General features: G+C 53.4%; 1 protein-coding gene across 1 annotated transcript in view; it reads left to right on the top strand.

Annotated features, from left to right (window-relative positions):
• Positions 1 to 21,634, top strand: part of LOC134533458 (nascent polypeptide-associated complex subunit alpha, muscle-specific form-like) — a 41,019-nt gene that overhangs the window by 17,444 nt on the left and 1,941 nt on the right. Inside the window, exon 2 of the mRNA XM_063370983.1 lies at positions 19,621 to 21,133. Coding sequence (XP_063227053.1) covers positions 19,621 to 21,133 — 1,513 coding nt within the window. The remainder of the gene's footprint in view (positions 1 to 19,620; positions 21,134 to 21,634) is intronic.

The following is a 21,634-nucleotide window of genomic DNA, read 5'->3' as shown; positions in this document are numbered from 1 at the left end:
TGGCACTCGTTACTCGGGTAACGTAAGTTAGAAATACACAATACGGGATACAAAAATACACTGAATTAAGGGGGTGCGCACAAGTTCCGTGGCACTCGTTACTCGGGTAACGTAAGTTAGAAATACACAATACGGGATACAAAAATATACTGAATTAAGGGGGTGCGCACAAGTTCCGTGGCACTCGTTACTCGGGTAACGCAAGTTAGAAATACACAATACGGGATACAAAGTACACTGAATTAAGGGGGTGCGCGATTGGAGACGGCCAATCCCGTATGCAAATGTCTCGGCGCGGGGGTTGTGCTCACTGTGGTGAAACACGCACCGCAATTAAGTTTGTCCAAGTTCCCTTGCGGGTTTGTGGTCAGCGCCGTGCGCGTGACCTTAAATAAAGTTCTGTATGTTGCGGGAGACGGCCCGTGCCGTATGCTGAAGAGCAGCCCCGTTGACCAAGTGTGGTGCGGGGTGTCCTTAAGTTGATGCGGCCGGATTAGGTCCTGGACCGAAAAAAGGGACCGGGTACTCACGGAGAGGTTAATTAATAAAAGGGGTTTGGTTAATTAGTGACTATATTTACCGGACGTTACTTTCAATGTAGACAAAGGATGTTGCCTCTCCGTGGGACGTAGGTCCGCCCCGGTCCATGAGCTGCGCTGAACTGCCGAACTGGCATGGCGTCCGAGGGAGGCTCGGCCTCTCTCGCGCCAGGCGTGACCTCATTACGCTAGACTCCAAACGGGTGTGTCTGGAAGAGATTTTATTGTCGCTAAAATCCTAATTTAGTGTTTTAGGAGGAATGGGTACGGTTCTTCTCTTGTCTACTCAGGTTTCCGCGGCTTTGTCTTTAATTGCTGTTCGGGTCGCCTGACTCGGGTGGGCCATGGCCAGGGGTGTGTTCCGTTAGCGGGAGCGTATACTGGCGGGTGCAGGTCGGGCTCTGGGGTGGTCGTCGGCCAGACGACGTCAAACGCCCCCCCCTGTGAAGCCCGACCTTGCGCCGCTTATGGTCCCGCTAACATGGGGCCACCCCTAGCTCCGGCCGCTCCATCCCGGCGTGGTTCGCGGCTCAGCAGCTGGTTGGCTCCGCGTACTGGACCTGGTGATCGTAGCCGACTGGGCCAGCGTGCGCGCCGCCCCGGTTGCCGTCGTGGCAGGCGTGCCGGGGGCGGCGTCGCGGCGCCTGTGCGGGGTCAGCGGCTGATAGGGTCAGCGCACTAGACCTGGTGAACGTGGCCGACTGGGCCAACGTGCGCGCCGCCCCGGTTGCCGTCGTGGCAGGCGTGCCGGGGGCGGCGTCGTGGCGTCTGGGTGGGGTCAGCGGCTGATAGGGTCAGCGCACTGGACCTGGGGATCGTGGCCGACAGGGCCAACTTGCGCGCCGCCCCGGTTGCCGTCGTGGCAGGCGTGCCGGGGGCGGCGTCGTGGCGCCTGGGCGGGGTCAGCGGCTGATAGGGTCAGCGCACTGGACCTGGTGAACGTGGCCGACTGGGCCAACGTGCGCGCCGCCCCGGTTGCCGTCGTGGCAGGCGTGCCGGGGGCGGCGTCGCGGCGCCTGTGCGAGGTCAGCGGCTGATAGGGTCAGCGCACTGGACCTGGTGAACGTGGCCGACTGGACCAACGTGCGCGCCGCCCCGGTTGCCGTCGTGGCAGGCGTGCCGGGGGCGGCGTCGTGGCGCCTGGGCGGGGTCAGCGGCTGATAGGGTCAGCGCACTGGACCTGGTGATCGTGGCCGACAGGGCCAGCGTGCGCGCCGCCCCGGTTGCCGTCGTGGCAGGCGTGCCGGGGGCGGCGTCGTGGCGCCTGTGCGGGGTCAGCGGCTGATAGGGTCAGCGCACTGGACCTGGTGATCGTGGCCGACTGGGCCAACGTGCGCGCCGCCCCGGTTGCCGTCGTGGCAGGCGTGCCGGGGGCGGCGTCGTGGCGCCTCCTAGCTCCGGCAATAGCTCCACCCGGGTGGCGCTCTCGGTGGCCGCAGTTGGTAGGGCCCGAGCACCTGTCCCGGGTCGTCCCACGCCGAACATCCGGGGGTCGACTCGTCGAGGTGGCCTTGCGGCTGACAGGCTCTGCGCCTCGTTCCCAGGTCGTAGTCGGCCAGGCGAACTGGAGGTCTGTGGGCCCGTCGGGGTCGTTCTGCGGGCTCGCTGGCGGGTTCGCTTGTCCCCAGTCGATGTCCCGGTCCGCGGAGGTCCTCCTTCGGCGGCGGTTGACAGTTCGTGGACTGGTACGGAGTCCGTTCCAGTTCAGGTATGGCAGCTGATGCTGAGGCGGCGATCTCTGGGTCGGTCTCTCCGGGTTGCGTGACGATCGGCGTTGGCCCGTCGTCGTTGCACGCATCGGATTGACCTATGCTGTGCGACAGCTCGGCGATCTCCACGGCCTCTTCGTCATCGCCTCGTGGGTAGTGTTGCGTTGGGGGGCTCTCGTACACCCCGCTCCCCTCCCAGGGTACCACTGCCGTCTCCGGTGCGTCCTCGTGGACCTCTTCCGGCTCGTCTGGCACGTCGTGGGCGGGGTCGCCCCCTGTGTCCCCCGTGGCCGTGCTAAGTGCGTAATCGTCGAGGTACGTGGGCGGGCGCCGCCACCGCCGTGGTTGTGGCCTCGCCTCGTCGTCTGACGCGGCCTCTGCGGGTGATGTCCCGGGCGTGTCCGCGGATTCGTCGCGGGGCCTGTTGGACGTGGTGTTCGTGAACACCAGGGTGCGGTATGGGCGCGGTTCGGGTCGGCTCCTAGCGGGGGTCGCTTCTGGCGAGTCGTCTTCTTCCTGGACTGCGTCGCTCTCCGGTGTACGGCGTCCGTTTTCGTCCGGGGTGGGGGGTCCTGCGTCTCCGTCTGGGTTCCTCTCCCCAGGTAGGGCGGTGAGCCGGATGTCGTCCCTGTGCACCTTTTTCAGGCGCCGTCCCTCCGTGCGGACTAAGTACGTCGTCCTGCCTAGTCGTCGCCGTACCGTGTATGGCCCGCCCCAGCGCGGGGCCAGGCCCGCGCAATAGTTGCGGGGTGCGGCTGAAAGTGGGTGTAGTCGCGCGAACACCTGATCGCCGACCTGCACGGCGGGTGGAGGATGATCTGTGATTGGGGTGATCCGGTTGGCGTACCTCTCCTGCCTACGTCTTGCCTCGTCGTGCAGAGTCACCCGTCGTTGGTCGCGTTCCTCCGTCGTCTCGTCGGGGTGTGGAGTGCCATGTGTGGCCCATTCTCCCGGTAAGGGCAGGTTGTGGCCCTGTATCATTTCGGCCGGTGTGCGGCCGGTTGCGGCGTTGGTGCGGCGTCGTACACAGAAGAGGGCGTCAGCCACGTGCAGGTCCCACTGCGTGTGGTCTGCCCCCAGCCGGATCCGGAGCTGTGCCTTCAGTTCCTGGTTCCGGCGCTCTGTCGGGTTCGCTCTCGGGTGGTAGGCGGGCGTCGTGTGGTGCTCGATCTGGTGTTCGTCGCACCAGCCCTTCCAATGTCGCCCCAGGAACTGACTGGCGTTGTCCGTCAACACCGACTGGGGGTATCCCCAACGGGACAGGAATTCCCTGGTCAGCAGGCTGATGATGGTAGGTGTGCGCACGTTCCCGCATGGATACGCCTCCGTCCACCGCGTGAAGAGGTCCGTCACGACGAGGAGGAAGCGTTTGCCGCGCGGCGTGCGGGGGTAGGGGCCCATTACGTCTAAGGCTATCGTTTGGAAGGCGGTGGTGGGTTCCCTGGGTCGCTGTTGCTCCTCGCCGTCACGCCGCCTCGCTTTCCTCGCCTGACAGACCTCGCATTCGCGCACGTACGTACGTACGTCGTACGTGACGCGGGGCCAGTGGTAGTGCCGGGTGACTTCTCGTCGTGTCTGATCGGTCCCCGGGTGTCCAGCGAGGTCGTGGTCGTGGAAGAACCGAAGGACCGCTTCTCGGGCTTCCGTCGGGACGTAGGTCCTCCAGTCTTCCTGGTGTCCGGGTGTGTGAGTCTGAATCAGGCCGTCTTGCACGCGCCACGCCTCGTGTCCGGCGGTCGCTTGCTGGCGGCGTCTTGCCGCGTCTATTGACGTTTCCTGTGCTCGACGTACCCGGTCCTGGACGTCGGCCACGGTGTTGGGTGGGTCTTCGTCCCCGTCCGCGTCGGCCGTGATTCGCGCGCATGCCGAGTCGTGCGATGCAAGTCCGTGTGGTGTGTCCGGGGGTAGAATCTCCTCCCAGTCGTCCTCGTCCGTCAGCTCTGTTCAGTCGTCGGGTTCCCGCGACAGTAAGTCGGGGAGCTGGTTCTCCGTGCCGGGAACGTGCTCGACGTCGAAGTCGAACGACTGGAGGAATAGCGCCCATCGTATGAGTTTGCCTTTCCGCCCCTGCATCGTACGCAGCCAGGTGAGGCAGCTGTTGTCCGTCCTCAGTGTGAAGCACTTCCCCTCCAGGTGGGGCCGGTACTTTTTCATGGCCCAGACTACGGCTAGGCACTCTTGCTCGTTGCTGTGATACCGGCGTTCGGCCGGTCCGAGCTTCGCGCTAGCGTAGTCGATGACCTCGCGGACCCCATTCGGGTCCGTGTGAAAAAGCACCGCGCCCACACCGAGTGCGCTGGCGTCGGTGATGAAGGTAGAGGCGGCGTCCGGGGTCTACTCGTGTGAGGGTGTGACAGCGAGTGAAGGCGGCTTTTATTTCTTCGAAGGCGCGTTGCGCGGGTTCGCCCCAATGGTACCGTGCCCGTGGTGACAGGAGGTCGGTCAGTGGTGCGATGGTTCGGGAGAAGTCGGGGATGTACCCCCTGAGCCAGTTCACCAGGCCGATAAACCGTTGGAGTTGCTTCCTCGTCCGCGGTGGTGCCGCTTCAGCGATCTTGCGCAAGTGAACGGGTTGGGGTCGGTTGCCAGCCGCGCTTACTAGGTGGCCCAGGAATTCGACCTCCTGGGTCCCGATATGACACTTGTGGTGTGCGGCCGTGAGATGGTGTGTGGCCAAGCGTTCTAGGACCAGCGCCAGGTGTCTGGCGTGGTCCTCCCACGTCTCGGAGAAGACGATCACGTCGTCGAGGTACGCGATCGCAAACCGGCCCAGGTACCCCTCCAACACTCGGGTCATCATTCCCTGGAACGTGGCCGGTGCGCACTTTAGCCCAAAAGGCATGGCGCGAAATTGAAACTTCCGCCCGTCTGGTATCGTGAACGCGGTTTTCCCCCTGTCTTCCGCCCGTATGGGCACTTGCCTGTACCCAGCCTTCAGGTCGAGCGTACTGAAGACTTTCGCGCGGCCGAGTCCGGCTACGGCGGCGTCGACGCTGATTTGAGGTGGGGGTGAGCTAATCGTGATCGCGTTTAGCGGCCGAAAATCGACGCAGAAGCGTAGCGAACCGTCTTTCTTTGGGGCTAATACGACGCAAGCATTGTAATGACTGTTGGACGGTTCGACTACCCCGTCGCGAAGCATGTCCGCCACTTGCTCCCGGATGGCCCTCTGCTCCCGGAACCCGTAGCCTCTCGGGGCCTCGTGTACTGGGTTGTCGTGGGTGGTCGGGATGTGGTGTTCGGTGATGGTGGTGCGCTTCAGTGGGTCGGCTACCGCGAAGACGTCCTGCCTTTCTGCCAACACGCGTTCCACTGCTGCTCGGTACTCGTGGGGGACGTTGTGGCGGAACTGGTCTAAGGTTACCTTCTCCCCCTGACTCTCGGGGGTAGTGCCTATGGCGTACACTGTGAGCCGCTCGCGGGTGCCAATGTAAACTCGTCTGGGTTTCATTTCGATCACCGCATCTTGTCTCGCTAACCATGGTTGGCCTAGTACTATCCCTTCGTGTAAGTCCTCTACCACTAGGGCGGTTACCGTGGTGACGTCGTCCCGAATGCGTACCTCGAGTTCGGCTTGCCCCACTGTCCTTCCCGGTTGCGTGCTGGTTGCTAACCGTAACTCGGCTTGGTGGGGCTGCAGCGCGCCGGGGGGTACCAGGTGGGGGGCCACAAACACGTGGCTCGCGCCCGTGTCTACCAGGGCCGCCGTGGGTTGTCCGTTGACTTCCACGGGGATGCGGAGTAGGCCGTCGTGGGGACGGACTAGCTGGTTTAGTTGCGGTGTGGCTATTTCCGCGGCGGGTGTGGGTTGGCTCGGTTTGCTCGGAGGCGCTGGTTTTACCGCCGTGCCCCCGGGTGGGCGTTTCCCGACGTGTTGGTGACGTGTGGTGTTTGCCGGCGTGGGCAGTCGACATGCCAGTGGCGGGTACCTGCGGGGCAGCCCAACTGGCATCGCGGTAGTGGGGGTTCCTGCTGTGTCGATGACCCATCGGGCCTACCAGGTGGTGGTGCGTCCTCGATGGCTCGTCGCGGGCGGTCGGGTGGGTAGCCCCCTGCTTCCCGGTTCTGGACGCTGGCTATTCTCTGACCCATTGGGCGTCTGGCCAGGTCCCGGTCGGTGTTCGGGGGGTCGTAGTGTCGCAGTCCCCGGATGTTCCGTTCCGTGTCTATGGCTTGTCGGACGTAGTCCTCCACTTCCTCTGCGCGGTAACACCGCATGAACGGTTGCAGTTCATTGTGTAGGAGGGTGGTAATGGTTGCGAGCGCGGTGGCTGGCGCGGCGCCGGGTGCTACTCGATTGAACAGTTGCATTTTCTTGGCCAGAAACTGCTCGACGGGTTCGCCGTCGCGTTGGCGTTCGCCATAGAACTGTGTCGTGCATTGGACCAGTGCGTGTTCCGTGTCAAATCGGCGGTTGAACGACATGGCAAACTCCTCCCAGGGCATGCCGAAGCGTCCCCAGGTGTTCCACCATTGGCGGGCGGTCCCCTTCAGCTGTTCGCTCGCTCGCCCCGACCACTCATCGGTCGGTATTCCGGACCGTGCCAGTCTGACCTCGCAGTGTGTTAGGAAGTCTCTGGGTACTTCGTGCCCTATTCCGCTGAACTCGGGTAGTGCTAACTTCCCTGTGTAGCACGGGTTGCGTGTATGCATCCCCGTGTTTGGTCCGGTGATTGCGCTTGGTGGTGGGATGTATTTGGGTGCCGGATTGGTCCGCGCACTCGTGAGGCCCATAGTCGGTAGTATGCCTCCCAGTGTGACGTTAGCTTGTGCCTCCGTCTTAAGCGGTGCCCATGACCACGGTAATTGGGTGTGCGGCTCGCCGAGTAACGTCTCGCTCCAGGGCTTGCCCCAGGTCTGCTCAGTGACGTTGTCCCGGGTGTTCGCGCATTGGCATGTCCTGTACCACGGCAGTGATCCCGTCAATAGGTCTATTTCCCTTGGTAATAGGCAACGCGTGCACACGAGGTCTGTAGGTGGTGCCTGCATGTTGAGTTGTATGTTGTACGTTCAAGTTCGCCGTCTGTGACGGGCTGTTTGTAGTCTGGGCGCGTGTTGTAGCGCGCGGGTTTGAGATCGGCGGCGGGCAGGTGCCCGGACAGCCGCACAAAGAGGAGGCGAAAACGGTCCGCGCGGAGTGGGGGTATCAGGATGGTTGCCCGAAGCGGAGAGCGTGAAGCGGGGTGACGAGGTGGGGGTAGGTGCCCGGACAGCCGCACAAAGAGGAGGCGAAAACGGTCCGTGCGGAGTGGGGGTGGTGACGTCGCTCCGTTGCTTGCCTCGCCGTGATGACGTGCGGGGGTGGGGTGGTTGGAGTGTCCTTTGTCCGCTCGCCTCGTCGCGCCGGTCTGTCTGGCCTTCGACCCTTCCTGTGTCCAAAATGGCCGTTTCGTGTCTCCGCTGTCGCCTGTTGGTGAATTTATTTCGAAAATGTCCAGAAGTGAGAAAAAAAAATTTTTCACGTTATTTTCTGCCCCACGCAGCGGGCGCCAAATGCCGTCGTCCGGGGTCTCGGGCTCGAGTCCCGGTGTGGCTCCTAGTGGGAAAAGGCGGTTCTTGATCTGTGTTGTCCGGGTGGGCGCCAGACTAGCTCGTTTCTAGTCGTGAATTTGGGGTCGTGGATGTATGTGCCCCTGCGTGGCCCACTAGGGCCGGCGGCGGTGTTGCGTGAGATGATTTTAAATAAGAGACGTGGAGTTGAGGTGGCGGTGTCGTACATTTTATTCAGAGGGTCGTACACAATACAACACTCTACAGAGGTCCCCGGGGGGGGGTTTTTACTTGTTATTTCGTGGCGCCGTATTGTCTGTGTTCCGCGTTACGTGGCCTTGGATGCTGTTATGTCTCAGACGTCTCACTGGGTACGCAGGTAACGTAATTTCGTAACACAAAGGCGGGACACAAAATACACTGAATTAAGGGGTGCGTGCAGGTTACGTGGCACTCGTTACTCGGGTAACGTAAGTTAGAAATACACAATACGGGATACAAAAATACACTGAATTAAGGGGGTGCGCACAAGTTCCGTGGCACTCGTTACTCGGGTAACGTAAGTTAGAAATACACAATACGGGATACAAAAATATACTGAATTAAGGGGGTGCGCACAAGTTCCGTGGCACTCGTTACTCGGGTAACGCAAGTTAGAAATACACAATACGGGATACAAAGTACACTGAATTAAGGGGGTGCGCGATTGGAGACGGCCAATCCCGTATGCAAATGTCTCGGCGCGGGGGTTGTGCTCACTGTGGTGAAACACGCACCGCAATTAAGTTTGTCCAAGTTCCCTTGCGGGTTTGTGGTCAGCGCCGTGCGCGTGACCTTAAATAAAGTTCTGTACGTTGCGGGAGACGGCCCGTGCCGTATGCTGAAGAGCAGCCCCGTTGACCAAGTGTGGTGCGGGGTTTCCTTAAGTTGATGCGGCCGGATTAGGTCCTGGACCGAAAAAAGGGACCGGGTACTTACGGAGAGGTTAATTAATAAAAGGGGTTTGGTTAATTAGTGACTATATTTACCGGACGTTACTTTCAATGTAGACAAAGGATGTTGCCTCTCCGTGGGACGTAGGTCCGCCCCGGTCCATGAGCTGCGCTGAACTGCCGAACTGGCATGGCGTCCGAGGGAGGCTCGGCCTCTCTCGCGCCAGGCGTGACCTCATTACGCTAGACTCCAAACGGGTGTGTCTGGAAGAGATTTTATTGTCGCTAAAATCCTAATTTAGTGTTTTAGGAGGAATGGGTACGGTTCTTCTCTTGTCTACTCAGGTTTCCGCGGCTTTGTCTTTAATTGCTGTTCGGGTCGCCTGACTCGGGTGGGCCATGGCCAGGGGTGTGTTCCGTTAGCGGGAGCGTATACTGGCGGGTGCAGGTCGGGCTCTGGGGTGGTCGTCGGCCAGACGACGTCAACCTTTCGACAACGGAGGCTTTGACGTTACTAAATGTAGAGTAGTGTTTGATGCCATACTTCTTCATCAAAGCCTTGAAGGTTGCATTGTAGAATTCTTTCCCGAGATCCGTTTGCAGGTGCAACGGTACACGTCCATCACGCAAAATATTGTTCATGGCCTTGGATACTTCAGTTGCAGTCTTTGATTTTACAGGTCTCGCCCAAGCGAACTTGCTATAAACATCGATGACTGTCAACATGTACTTGAAACCTTTATTCAATCGGGAATACGGTATCATCTCAACAAGGTCCGCCTGGAATAAATCGTCAATTCCACGAACTATGACTTTGCGACGAAGGTATTTCCGTCTAGCAGGAGCATGAAGTTCGCGAGCGATTCCGGTTCGACTCATTGTATGTAGCCGGCTTCCTTCAGTTCTTCAAGTATGGAGACTATTTCGTTGATGTGCGAATAGTTTCCTACACTAAGCGAAGCATGTAGAATTCTAAGGCGATCAACTAATTCATTGGGATCGTCCCAATATACATAGTCAAATGTCTGACCACTTTCTAGCTTTTTTAAACCTTCGCCATGTATTGTTAGTTCACTGAAGAGATTAGCGAGAATGTCGATTTTTTCATGATCTACGTCTTTATATACACCACTATCTGGATCGTTATCGCGAAAATGTGCATTGGTTAGCTCTAGCAGTTTTTTGTACTCTTGTAAGTCGTTGTGAGAATATCCTTTAGGCTCCCTGCGAAACAGCAATTCGTACAGACCCGGAGTCCCGCGCGTTTTGAACTCTGCTACGCGCACGATATTTCCTGGTAGAAAGTCTATTTCTTTAGCACCGAGGAACCACTTATTATGTTTTCTGTACACTCCGTAGGTCGTGTCATTATTCCGGCTCGTAAACGATATCAGGTATGGTCGGACCATTGCATTTACTTGATGTCCCTTTTTCGGTATTTTTTTCTTGTGCATGGACTCTGTACTTGTTAAGTCCTCTTCTCGATCCGGTTCATACTTTCTCTTCTTTACAGTCGGCATTTCATCTTCAACTTCTGTCTTCACAATGAAGGCTGGTTCTTCCTTGTTTTTAAGTTCGTCGAGGCGACTAGTGATTGGTTTAAATATCTCCTCATTTTCCATCTCGCGTGCAAGTCTGGTTCGTCTAGCAAGTAAATATTTTTCGCGAACAGACTGTATAGCTCGATGAAGGTCACTGGCCAGGTCCGACATTGTACTGGCTGAAAACTTATTGCAAGACCTCCTTATATACTTTTTTATTCGTTCGCAGAAACTTCTTTCTTGTGTTTGACCAAATCTGAATTTGTTGACGATTGAGATAGTGATGCTTTCATACTACTTTGAAAAGTCCTCAGATCGTCCCGTCTTTGTGCATTCGATACTTCGATCATGTCGCGAATGCGAGAATCCGAGGCTTCCACACGCTGGTCGATGGCAACGAGATACTCAAGTAATTCCTTTTTCACACTGTCTACTTTTTGAGCCAGTAGCGAAATGTATTTGCGGATAACGTCGTCATGAGACTTGAGAGCAGTACGTAAGTCTCGACTGCTACGACCGAATTTCGAAATGCTATGACTCATGTTTGGCGATAAACTGATCGAAACCTCGTTTGTACCTGCCCTTATATAGAGGCCAGTCTTTGACTATAACTAGGAATCCGTGTTCTTCTTTCCAACACAAGCAGCACATGTCTTTGAATTCCTGGAATGTCATGTCGGTGTTTACGTGATCGTCATAAGCGTGGCGTAAATTAAGTTCGTCCATGCGAAACAAAACTATGACATTCGCGTTGTCTCGTAGGAGATGTTTGGGTATTCTACCGTATGTCTGACACAGGTAAACGCAGTCTACCTTGGCGTGTCTGCCCATGGAAAAGTACTCTTGTATTATGCCTTGTTTCTCGCACATTACATCGTCGAACACAAACACGGAATTAGGCTTTGCTTCGGCGGTAGACACCACATCGGTATTATCGTTAAACGGAAAATACTCCAGACCATCCACAGATCGTAGAACAGCGGCCAAGCGCTGGTACTTTACTGTTGCAACGACTTGGAATACAAGTAAACGTTCTCGAACCGAAGACCGTTTGGCTCCTCCAGTAAACTCAGTAAAACACACGTCTTGCCACAGTTGGACGGTCCCGCTATGATGCAACGTACGGCAGAAGGCAACAGTAAGCCATGTCGTGATTCACGCGCACTAAATACATCGTCTTGCGTAATGCGCACTGGCAAACAAACATCTTGCTTGACGACCTGCATTGTACTGACGGAAATTCTATAAGAGCAATCGTATTTATTGATTTTAGGTCAGTTGCATGTAATGTCTCGAAGAGGTAAGAAGAAAAAACACATCGGTGCGGGATTCGTAAACTCGCTGATAAACAACCTACCATTCGAGCTACACATTCCCGGCTACAGATTTTGCGGCCCCGGCACGAAACTAGCGAAAAGGTTAGCTCGCGGTGACGTGGGAATTAATTCTCTGGACGAAAAGTGCAAGCAGCACGATATCGCATATTCATTAAGCAAGGATCTGGAATCTAGGCACAGAGCAGATCAGATATTGGCACAGGAAGCCGAGGAAATAAGCAAATCGTCGAACGCGGGGCTAGGAGAGAAAATCGCAGCGTGGGGCGTATCTAAAATCATGAAGGCAAAGACGAAATTAGGACTGGGTGCTCGTCGAGTCAGCTCCATCAAGTCAAAGACTAACTCACGCAAGACCAAGAAACGCAAGATCGGCGCAGGCGTGCAAAAAGCCAAGCAAAAATTACAGACTCTCGACAAGAAGATTATAGGAGGATTTCTTCCTTTGCTTTTGCCTGCATTGGGTGCTCTCGGCGGTCTCATCGGTGCAACGAGCGGTATAGTGTGGGCAGTCAACACTTCGAAGAATGAACGCAAGCAGTTAAAAGAAGCACAGCGACATAATGCCAGCATGGAAGCCATTGCCATCGGTAAAAAAAACGGTGCAGGACTCTACTTGCAACCTCACAAGACAGGTCGTGGCATGAAAAAGAAACGAATGAAAAAATCCTAAGTTCCCTGCCGAAACGACCGCTCACCAACGTAGATTTAATAAAGTACGCACGCAAACTTAAAATACCAAATTTCCGCGGCGTGTTTATGCGAGACACTTTGCCCAGCAAGCCAAAAACGCACGAACGTGCCATCATTAATTTAGACACGTCGGCGGGTCGCGGCACGCACTGGGTGGCCTATGTAAAGACTGGAAACATGGCCGAGTACTACGATAGTTTTGGTAATTTACGCCCTCCGCCAGAACTTAGGTTGTACCTGGGCCGGTCCACTACGTTGTTTTACAATTACGAAACGGAACAGAAGCCTAATCAAACAAACTGCGGACACTTGTGTCTTCGCTTTTTAACAAAAAAAAATTAGCTGACAAATAAAAATTGCTACTTAAAGGTTGTGCAGTGACGATAATTTATTAGTCATGTCGATAACACTTACCTTGACAGGTCACGCATCTGAGCTGCGGGCGGTTCATTTCCCGCCTCTGGATTTAGACGGAGAATGGTGTATCGGACTCGTAGATTTTCAAACGTATAATGCCATACCGAACATCGACGAGGAAAACTGCAAGATCTGCTTCCTGAAAAGCGATGGGACCGCTCATGAAATACAGTTACCTGTTGGCTCTTACGAAATAGATGACATTGCAAATTACATCAGGGATATGTTACCACAGGATGTAGACTTTCAACTGCGTGGAAATCAAAACACTCAAAAAAGCATTCTAACATGCAGTGAAAATGTCGACTTTACGAAACCTGGGACCATAGGTACGATGCTCGGATTCGAAACAAAGGTGTATGGTACAGGAAGAACGTACGAATCTACGCGCGCAGTAAACATTTTGCCTGTGAATGTCATAAGAATAAACTGTAATTTGGCAAGTGGAACGTATCTCAACGGAAGACTAAGCAACATGCTGCACGAGTTTTCGCCGATGGTCCCGCCAGGATATAAACTGGTAGAAGTACCGCAAAGTAGGCTATCATTTACGTTCCAGTCGTCGTGAAGTGCGCACACGAAGTCGTCGTCCGAATCGTTGACCAGCGAGGACGATTGGTGAATTTTCAAGACGAGGAAATTACATTACGTCTGCACTTGAAGCGATGGGCATAAAGTTCGTAACACCGAACAATTATAAAAGAAATCGTATTGCCGTGAATAAGAACAGTTCTCTACCAGACATCGGTGCGTTAACACCTGACAACATAAAGTATCTCCTCAGTATTGGACAAGTGCCGAATAAATATGGAAGACGAAATCCTCAACGTGGAAGATCCGGTCATTTTTGATGACAGCATTACGAAAATGGAATTGCACGAGTACCAGCCTTTCCTGCTCGGACCGTACGCACTACCATCGGAAGTACGCATTGCTGTACAGCATCAGGATATTTGTACTTTACCTTCGCAGTCATTTCTACGTATAAGAGGCACGCTTACAAAAGCGGATGGTACGCATCCGACAACGACATCAATATCCTGCAATGGTATTCTTCACCTAATCGAGCGCATTACTTATGTACTCAATGGTGTCGAGGTAGACCAGACGAGAGATGTAGGCATAACATCTGCTATGAAAAATTACCTTTCGCTCACGCCAAATGAACTGTCTGCTGCAAAGATGGCCGGTTGGGCTCTCGAGGATGAATATAAGCTTCCGGTTTATGCCGAAGGGAAGTTCGAAGTTTGTGTTCCTCTGCCCATGCTTCTTGGATTCGCTGAGGACTACAAGCATATAATCATTAATTCGAAACAAGAGCTCGTACTGCTTCTAGCCAACACGCACATTAATGCAATTGTCGCCGCTGCAGAAAACCCCCAAGATGTCTCGCTAACACTACAGTCTATCGAGTGGATGCTGCCCCACATCCAAGTGAGCACTGTTGAGCGAGTCAAGATGTTGAAGAACATAGAAAATGGCAAGAACTTCGATGTGCCATTCCGATCCTGGAGCCTGGAAACTTATCCTGGCTTGCCTCATAGTCAGCGTATCAATTGGATAGTAAAGTCCAGCTTCGCTACGGAAAAACCAAGATACATCATCGTCGGACTTCAGACCGGAAGACAGCTCAATGCAGGAGTAAGTCGCTCCGTATTCGATAACTGTCAAATACGCAATGTAAAAATATTTTTAAACAGCGAAAGTTATCCGTACGTTGACATGAACATGGATTTTGAAAGTGGAAGATTTCTTCTAGCATATCAAATGTATGCCAAGTTTCAGCAAGCTTACTATGGGCAGAGACAATCACCGATACTGAGTCCCGGCAGTTTCAAGAACAAGGCACCGTTAATGGTGTTTGACGTTTCCAAACAGGATGATCGAATAAATTCAAACATCATCGACTGTAGGATCGAGATAACGACTAGCGGAAATATTCCACCAAACACCTATGCTTTTTGTCTGATACTTCACGATCGGCTTGCATCATACAATTGTCGAGACAAACTTGTGAAAATTTTGACATAAATACCGTTTCGTTTTCTATGATAATTTAGTTATGACCGAGCATTGCTAGCCACAAGATGTACTGCAACCTGCAAGGTTTCCAGAGTCAAAATGGATTCGTGCTCAAGGAAATTAGCGTCACCTCCGGAGACAAGACTCGAACCCGCAGCTTCCGACCTCCGTATCCGTGGAAACTACTAGACGAAAAAAGTAAACGATCGAATGAATGGCTATGTAAATATTATCATGGACTAGAGTGGGACGAAGGAAAAATTCCGTACCACCAAGTGAAAAACACTATTGAAGATTTACTACTGCAAAACGAAATAATCTACGTTGCCGGACCTGAACAGAAGAAATGGCTACGAGAACTGTGTGACGTCGGAGCAGCTGAAATTGTGGATATACAGACCGACTACGGCTGCCCTTCCCTGCGCAAGCTTAGTGCAATATACGCCGTGCAGCTACGTGACAAGTTTGAACGTGTCTGTGCCTGTACAAACTCGCAGCTAATGCAGAAATGGCACACTCAATGTTAGTAGGAGCCTGCATATATAAATGACGTACCTACGTACGTGCCTTCAGTTGACGTTCGGCCTGCAAGAAGATGTTTACGTTTCATCCTGCTAACGTGTACGTGAGCGCAAGACCTAGCTTCAGCAGTATCGAGTACAGCTACTGGGATTCCGGGTATCTACGTACATATACAGAAACCTGTGATGGAGACGCTCAGCATTGGCGGTTTGCGCACTTTCCTGTGTCCTACGAACCGACTCAGCAGCTGGTAGCTTGTTGCGAACCTGGAAACTGTGTCGTCTATCACATGAGACCACACACAATCCTTCCTGCTAGCATCGCTGAGGTAGTCGCCTCGTCTGCATGTGCAACACCAAACATGGACGTGTTGCAACCTGTTGCGACCTGTGATGCATCTACGCAGACGTCCAAACGGTGTGCGTCTCGTCGTCGAAGTTCAGGCAGTGAATCTGTCCCAACTAGCACTGAGCAAAAGCCCAGGCGTAGACGTGGTCACAGACGTCATCGACCATGTCTTGTCGGAGTTGTCAACGTCACAGAAGATGACCAGCTGGAAACCTGTGTTCCTGATCCTGTGGCCTGCGAACCAGTTGGAACCGGAGTCAACGAACCAGTTGGAACCGGAGTCGACGTGTCAGTTCGTGCGGCATTAAAGACTTTGCTTGTGAAAATGCTTGATTCCTTAACCTAATATGTATTTGTGTACTCTTTATAAATAAATGTGTAAAACTTGAACTCGTGTGTTTTTATTTCTACAATTTTTAGGTACCTAATAAAAAAATAATTTTAAATACAGACATTATTTTGACTCATGTAGTATACCAGTAGACCGCGGGTATATAAGCGAGGTTCGGACGACTGGGCCCGCAGTTCACCTCTGGCCGCGGTGCAGTACGGACGTGCTCTCTCCATTAAGTATCGTGACATTTAGTTATGTCGACCGGAATAGAATGTTTACCGACAGCAGCGGGGACCTCGATGACAGCAACGATGATGGAGACGGAGATCCCGATACCATTAGCAGAGGAGACCATGGCAGCGGAGGGCTCAATGGTGACGACAGCTGTGAAGACCCCGATACCTGCTGCAGAGGAGACGACGATACGTGCTGTTCCACCATCAGCTGACGTTTCATCATCTGCATTCCAGACATCAAGTAATGAAGAGCGTACATCGCATCAATGCAAATATTGTGGCGCATCAATAACCTGCAGTAGGTCTCTGACAATCTCTCTAAAGAGACATATAGGTGCGGCAAATGCGATAAGGTTTTTTCGCATTGTAACAGTCTGGATAGTCACAAGATTATGTGCATAGGAAACGAATCAAGTGATAGTATGCTTCCATACCATCAGACATCATCATTTATTGCCTTACCTGAGGCGATAGTCAACAAAAGAGCAGTAGTCAATTGCCAAAACTTCAAGGACCAGTTTTGTTTTAAATGGAGTATTTTGGCAAGATTTGTCGAGGGAAGTCATCAAAACCGTGTTGATAAGAGGTATTATTCTTTGGAGAATAAGTACAACTTCGATGGACTGTGCTATCCGCCACCGTTAAATCAGATAAAAGTTTTTGAGAAAAATAACCCTGAAGTCTCAGTTAATGTGTATGCGCTAAATGAGGATAATAAAGTGTGTCCGATTCGTGTAACCAAACAAGAAAGAAAAAATCATTTCGATTTGTTGTTTGTGACAAATGAAAGCGGTTCTGCACACTACTGCTACATCAAGAACTTCTCCCGACTTGTGAGACCCCAGGTTACAAAACATCAAAAGAAGATTTATATGTGTAAGATGTGCTTTAAGTATTTCGCTAATCGACCTCGAAAATCAGGACTCACAGCTATACAGTGTCTTGAACAGCACAGGATTAAATGCGGAAATAAATCTTAACCAAAAACTTTAGTAATTAGTCAGTGTTTTTTTGTACTTGTAGTAGTGTAGTATGTATGTAATAAAAGTTTTTTTAAAAGAACTTGTGGTGTTTTTTATTTTCTCAAACCTGCCACTTTAGTGGTACTTTTTTAATTAAAGTTGTTTTGTATCGGCCAGGGATCGAACCAAGGACCTTAGTCGATCTAATCAATCAGTATATAGATTACAAATTTATTTAATGAATTTTGAACTTTTTCCCGAATCTCTAGCATTACAATTACGAATTTTCAATATGGTGGTCTTGATGGCTTATAGGATGATGGTAGTAGAGGTTTTAAAGTCTCTTTAAGAATGTTGAACGTGGCTTATTGAAGTTATTTTTTCATAAAATTAAACATTATTGCAACGATCGAGGATCGAACCAAGGACTGGAGCGGATCGAATCGATGTGTAAATTAATGAGTGATTTTTTTGATGAATTTTGGATTTTTTCCCGCTTTTCTAGCTACATTATTACATGATTTCAAGATGGCGTCCGAATTTCAAGATGGCGGGGGGCACCTCCGTAATAAATGATTACTGCACTGTAAAAATGTACTCTATAATACAAGTACACACACAAGATGGCGTACTCCAGCAGGTGGTAGCTCCTGGTAGCATGTACTGAACATAAAATGTCAGATCCATGATGGACGACAAGGACAAAGTCAAATTTCAAGGTCAAGGGTAAATTTCAAGGTCAAGGTTAAATTTCAAGGTCAAGGTCAAATTTCAAGGTCAAGGTCAAATTTCAAGGTCAAGGTCAAATTTCAAGGTCAAGGTCAAAGGTCAAGGTCAAAGGTCAAGGTCAAAGGTCAAGGTCAAATTTCAAGGTCAAGGTCAAATTTCAAGGTCAAGGTCAAAGGCCAAGGTCAAGGTCAAATTTTAAGGTCAAGGTCAATGTCAACAGTTGAGGACAAAAGTATTGTGACCAGATAATTATACTACATGGTATCGGCACACTCTAGCAGACGAAAACAAGATGGCGGTCTCCTGCAGATGAAGACAAGATGGCGGACATGACGTCATACATGTTGATGATGTATACCTTGGTACTGGTGGTGGTAGATCAGTCTAGATAGCTTTCATGGAGGAAGGATCTGATGTTTGCACTCACCGGGAATCGAACCAAGGATGGGAATCGATATAATCAATCAGAATTCGAATAAGTTAATTTTTTGATGAATTTTGGAATTTTTTTCATTAAAATCTGATAATAATTAAAGATTTTCAAGATGGTGTCCAAATTTCAAGATGGCGACCGTAACGAAAATTGCAACGGTGACGTCATCATCCAATATGGCGGAAAACACATCACCGGAATTTTCTAGAACACAATGACGTCATCCAAAATGGCGGATCCAAGATGGCGGATCCAAAATGGCCGCCGTGATCTACTTGTCCCGTTACATTATGTCCCGTTACGATGTGTCCCATTACGCTGGCTGCACGCACGAAAAAGTGTCACGTTACGCTTATCCAAGATGGCCGCCGTGACGTCACAATCCAAGATGGCCGCCGTGACGTCAGAATCCAAGATGGCGGACGCCGACAATCACAATCCACACCCTGAACCCTGTCCCAGTATGCCCATTCACATACTACTCAAGTCATGCACTCCCATTGCACAAATCTTTTAAAGATAATATTTAGTTTAATAGTTAGGTACGCTAACCACACGCCCACGAGGCCATACTAAAGTAATGTAGTTTCAGATGTTATATATATATTTATAAAAATTTTGTTTACGGTAGGGGAATAATATGAACACGATTTTATAACAAATACGCATTCCAAATACACCAAACTTATTTATAATGTGTTACAATATTTTTTAAAACATTGTGCAAAAGATCCCGGGTGTAATTTGAATTATTATGTGTAACTGTAAAACACCATTGTTGGTTCAAAACGTATTTGAATTTTCAACATTACTTTTAAATAACCGTACCGATTGTGCTGAAAATCGGTGGACTATCGTTAAATTACATAATATTAATAATTCAAACGACGAAAATATGATTGAAAAGTCAAATCGAAGGTTTTTCCAGTCGAGTGGAAGAGAGATGCCACTCATGCGTACAATGAGCATGAAGAGAGATGCCATGCATGCGTACAATGAGCAAAAAGGACACATCCGTAGTGGGACATCCGTAGTGGGACACTTTTTCGTGCGTGCAGCCGGCGTTCATCGATTTATTAGACGTTGTCACGTCAAAAAAGAAACGTGTAATGTGTTTTCTAGGCGAGACTCTAACCCACAAAGCATAGAAATAGAGTTGTTTGCATGCTAGCTAGACCACAACGTGCAGCAGCACTTCAGCCCTTGTCCATGCGCGCTAAGGGGCGGCTTCAAAGCAGGGAAAGTCCGCGTCAGCCTTGTTACCACCAACATTTCTTACCTAAGCTAAGTCAGAAAAAAAGTCATCTAAATAAAGTTCCAACTTTGCTTAAAATCATTTGACTCAGTGCGCAGAGTCGAGGGGCCGCCCAAGTGCGCAGAGCCACAGGGCCGCCCAAGTGCGCAGAGCCGCGGGGCCGCCCAAGGGCGCAGAGCCGTGGGCCCGCCCAAGTGCGCAGAGCCGAGGGGCCGCCCAAGTGCGCAGAGCCGCAGGGCCGCCCAAGTGCGCAGAGCCGCAGGGCCGCCCACGTGCGCAGAGCCGCGGGGCCGCCCAAGTGCGCAGAGCTGCGGGCCCGCCCAAGTGCGCAGAGCCGCGGGGCCGCCCAAGTGCGCAGATCCGCAGGGCCGCCCAAGTGCGCAGAGCCGCGGGGCCGCCCAAGTGCGCAGATCCGCAGGGCCGCCCAAGTGCGCAGAGCCGCGGGCCCGCCCAAGTGCGCAGAGCCGCGGGGCCGCCCAAGTGCGCAGAGCCGCGGGCCCGCCCAAGTGCGCAGAGCCGCGGGGCCGCCCAAGTGCGCAGAGCCGCGGGGCCGCCCAAGTGCGCAGAGCCGCGGGGTCGCCCAAGTGCGCAGAGCCGCGGGGCCGCCCAAGTGCGCAGAGCCGCGGGGCCGCCAAAGTGCGCAGAGCCGCGGGGCCGCCCAAGTGCGCAGAGCCGCGGGGCCGCCCAAGTGCGCAGAGCCGCGGGGCCGCCCAAGTGCGCAGAGCCGCGGGGCCGCCCAAGTGCGCAGAGCCGCGGGGCCGCCCAAGTGCGCAGAGCCGCGGGGCCGCCCAAGTGCGCAGAGCCGCGGGGCCGCCCAAGTGCGCAGAGCCGCGGGGCCGCCCAAGTGCGCAGAGCCGCGGGCCCGCCCAAGTGCGCAGAGCCGCGGGGCCGCCCAAGTGCGCAGAGCCGCGGGGCCGCCAAAGTGCGCAGAGCCGCGGGGCCGCCCAAGTGCGCAGAGCCGCGGGCCCGCCCAAGTGCGCAGAGCCGCGGGGCCGCCCAAGTGCGCAGAGCCGCGGGGCCGCCCAAATGCGCAGAGCCGCAGGGCCGCCCAAGTGCGCAGAGCCGCGGGGCCGCCCAAATGCGCAGAGCCGAGGGGCCGCCCAAGTGCGCAGAGCCGCAGGGCCGCCCAAGTGCGCAGAGCCGCGGGGCCGCCCAAGTGCGCAGAGCCGCGGGGCCGCCCAAGTGCGCAGAGCCGCAGGGCCGCCCAAGTGCGCAGAGCCGCAGGGCCGCCCAAGTGCGCAGAGCCGCGGGCCCGCCCAAGTGCGCATAGTCGCGGGCCCGCCCAAGTGCGCAGAGCCGCGGGCCCGCCCAAGTGCGCAGAGTCGCGGGCCCGCCCAAGTGCGCTGAGCCGCGGGCCCGCCCAAGTGCGCAGAGCCGCGGGGCCGCCCAAGTGCCCAGAGCCGCAGGGCCGCCCAAGTGCGCAGAGCCGCGGGGCCGCCCAAGTGCGCAGAGCCGCCGGGCCGCCCAAGTGCGCAGAGCCGCAGGGCCGCCCAAGTGCGCAGAGCCGCGGGGCCGCCCAAGTGCGCAGAGCCGCAGGGCCGCCCAAGTGCGCAGAGCCGCAGGGCCGCCCAAGTGCGCAGAGCCGCAGGGCCGCCCAAGTGCGCAGAGCCGCAGGCCCGCCCAAGTGCGCAGAGCCCGTGCCGGCTGCCATGCCGGAGCCGAGAGGGAAGCCATCTTTTCACAGACGAGAGAGCCAAACGCCTGATCGTGCATCTTCGGTTTTTTTTTGTTCATTGTAAAAGGTTAGGTTAGCTACATTATAAATACTTTAAGACATTGTGGATGGTTGATTTGCTTAGGATAGCTACATTAAAGATACTGTGAAATCATGTAAACGCTTTCCGACCCCTGGATAGCTACACATTAAAAAGTTAATACTTGCTAAGCAACCGTAAAATGATTTTACAGTATTTTTAATGTAGCTGTACCTACCTAATATAACCAACCGTCCACAATGTTTTAAAGTATTTATGATGTCGCTAACCTATCCTAATCGACCGCAAAATTTAATGCCACGCCGGTTTATACAATGAGATAGAACGGGAAAAAACTGCGGGTGCGTCTCTCTCGTCTGTGAAATGAAGGCTTCCCGAGCCGAGAGGCGCTGTGCGGCGTCGTGCGACCCACCAGGTCCTGGC

Source organism: Bacillus rossius, chromosome 6, assembly GCF_032445375.1.
Source record: "Bacillus rossius redtenbacheri isolate Brsri chromosome 6, Brsri_v3, whole genome shotgun sequence".
In the NCBI taxonomy this organism is placed as follows: Eukaryota; Metazoa; Arthropoda; class Insecta; order Phasmatodea; family Bacillidae; genus Bacillus; species Bacillus rossius.
Note: the sequence above shows the minus strand (reverse complement) of the source record. Positions and strands in the feature narration are given on the sequence as shown.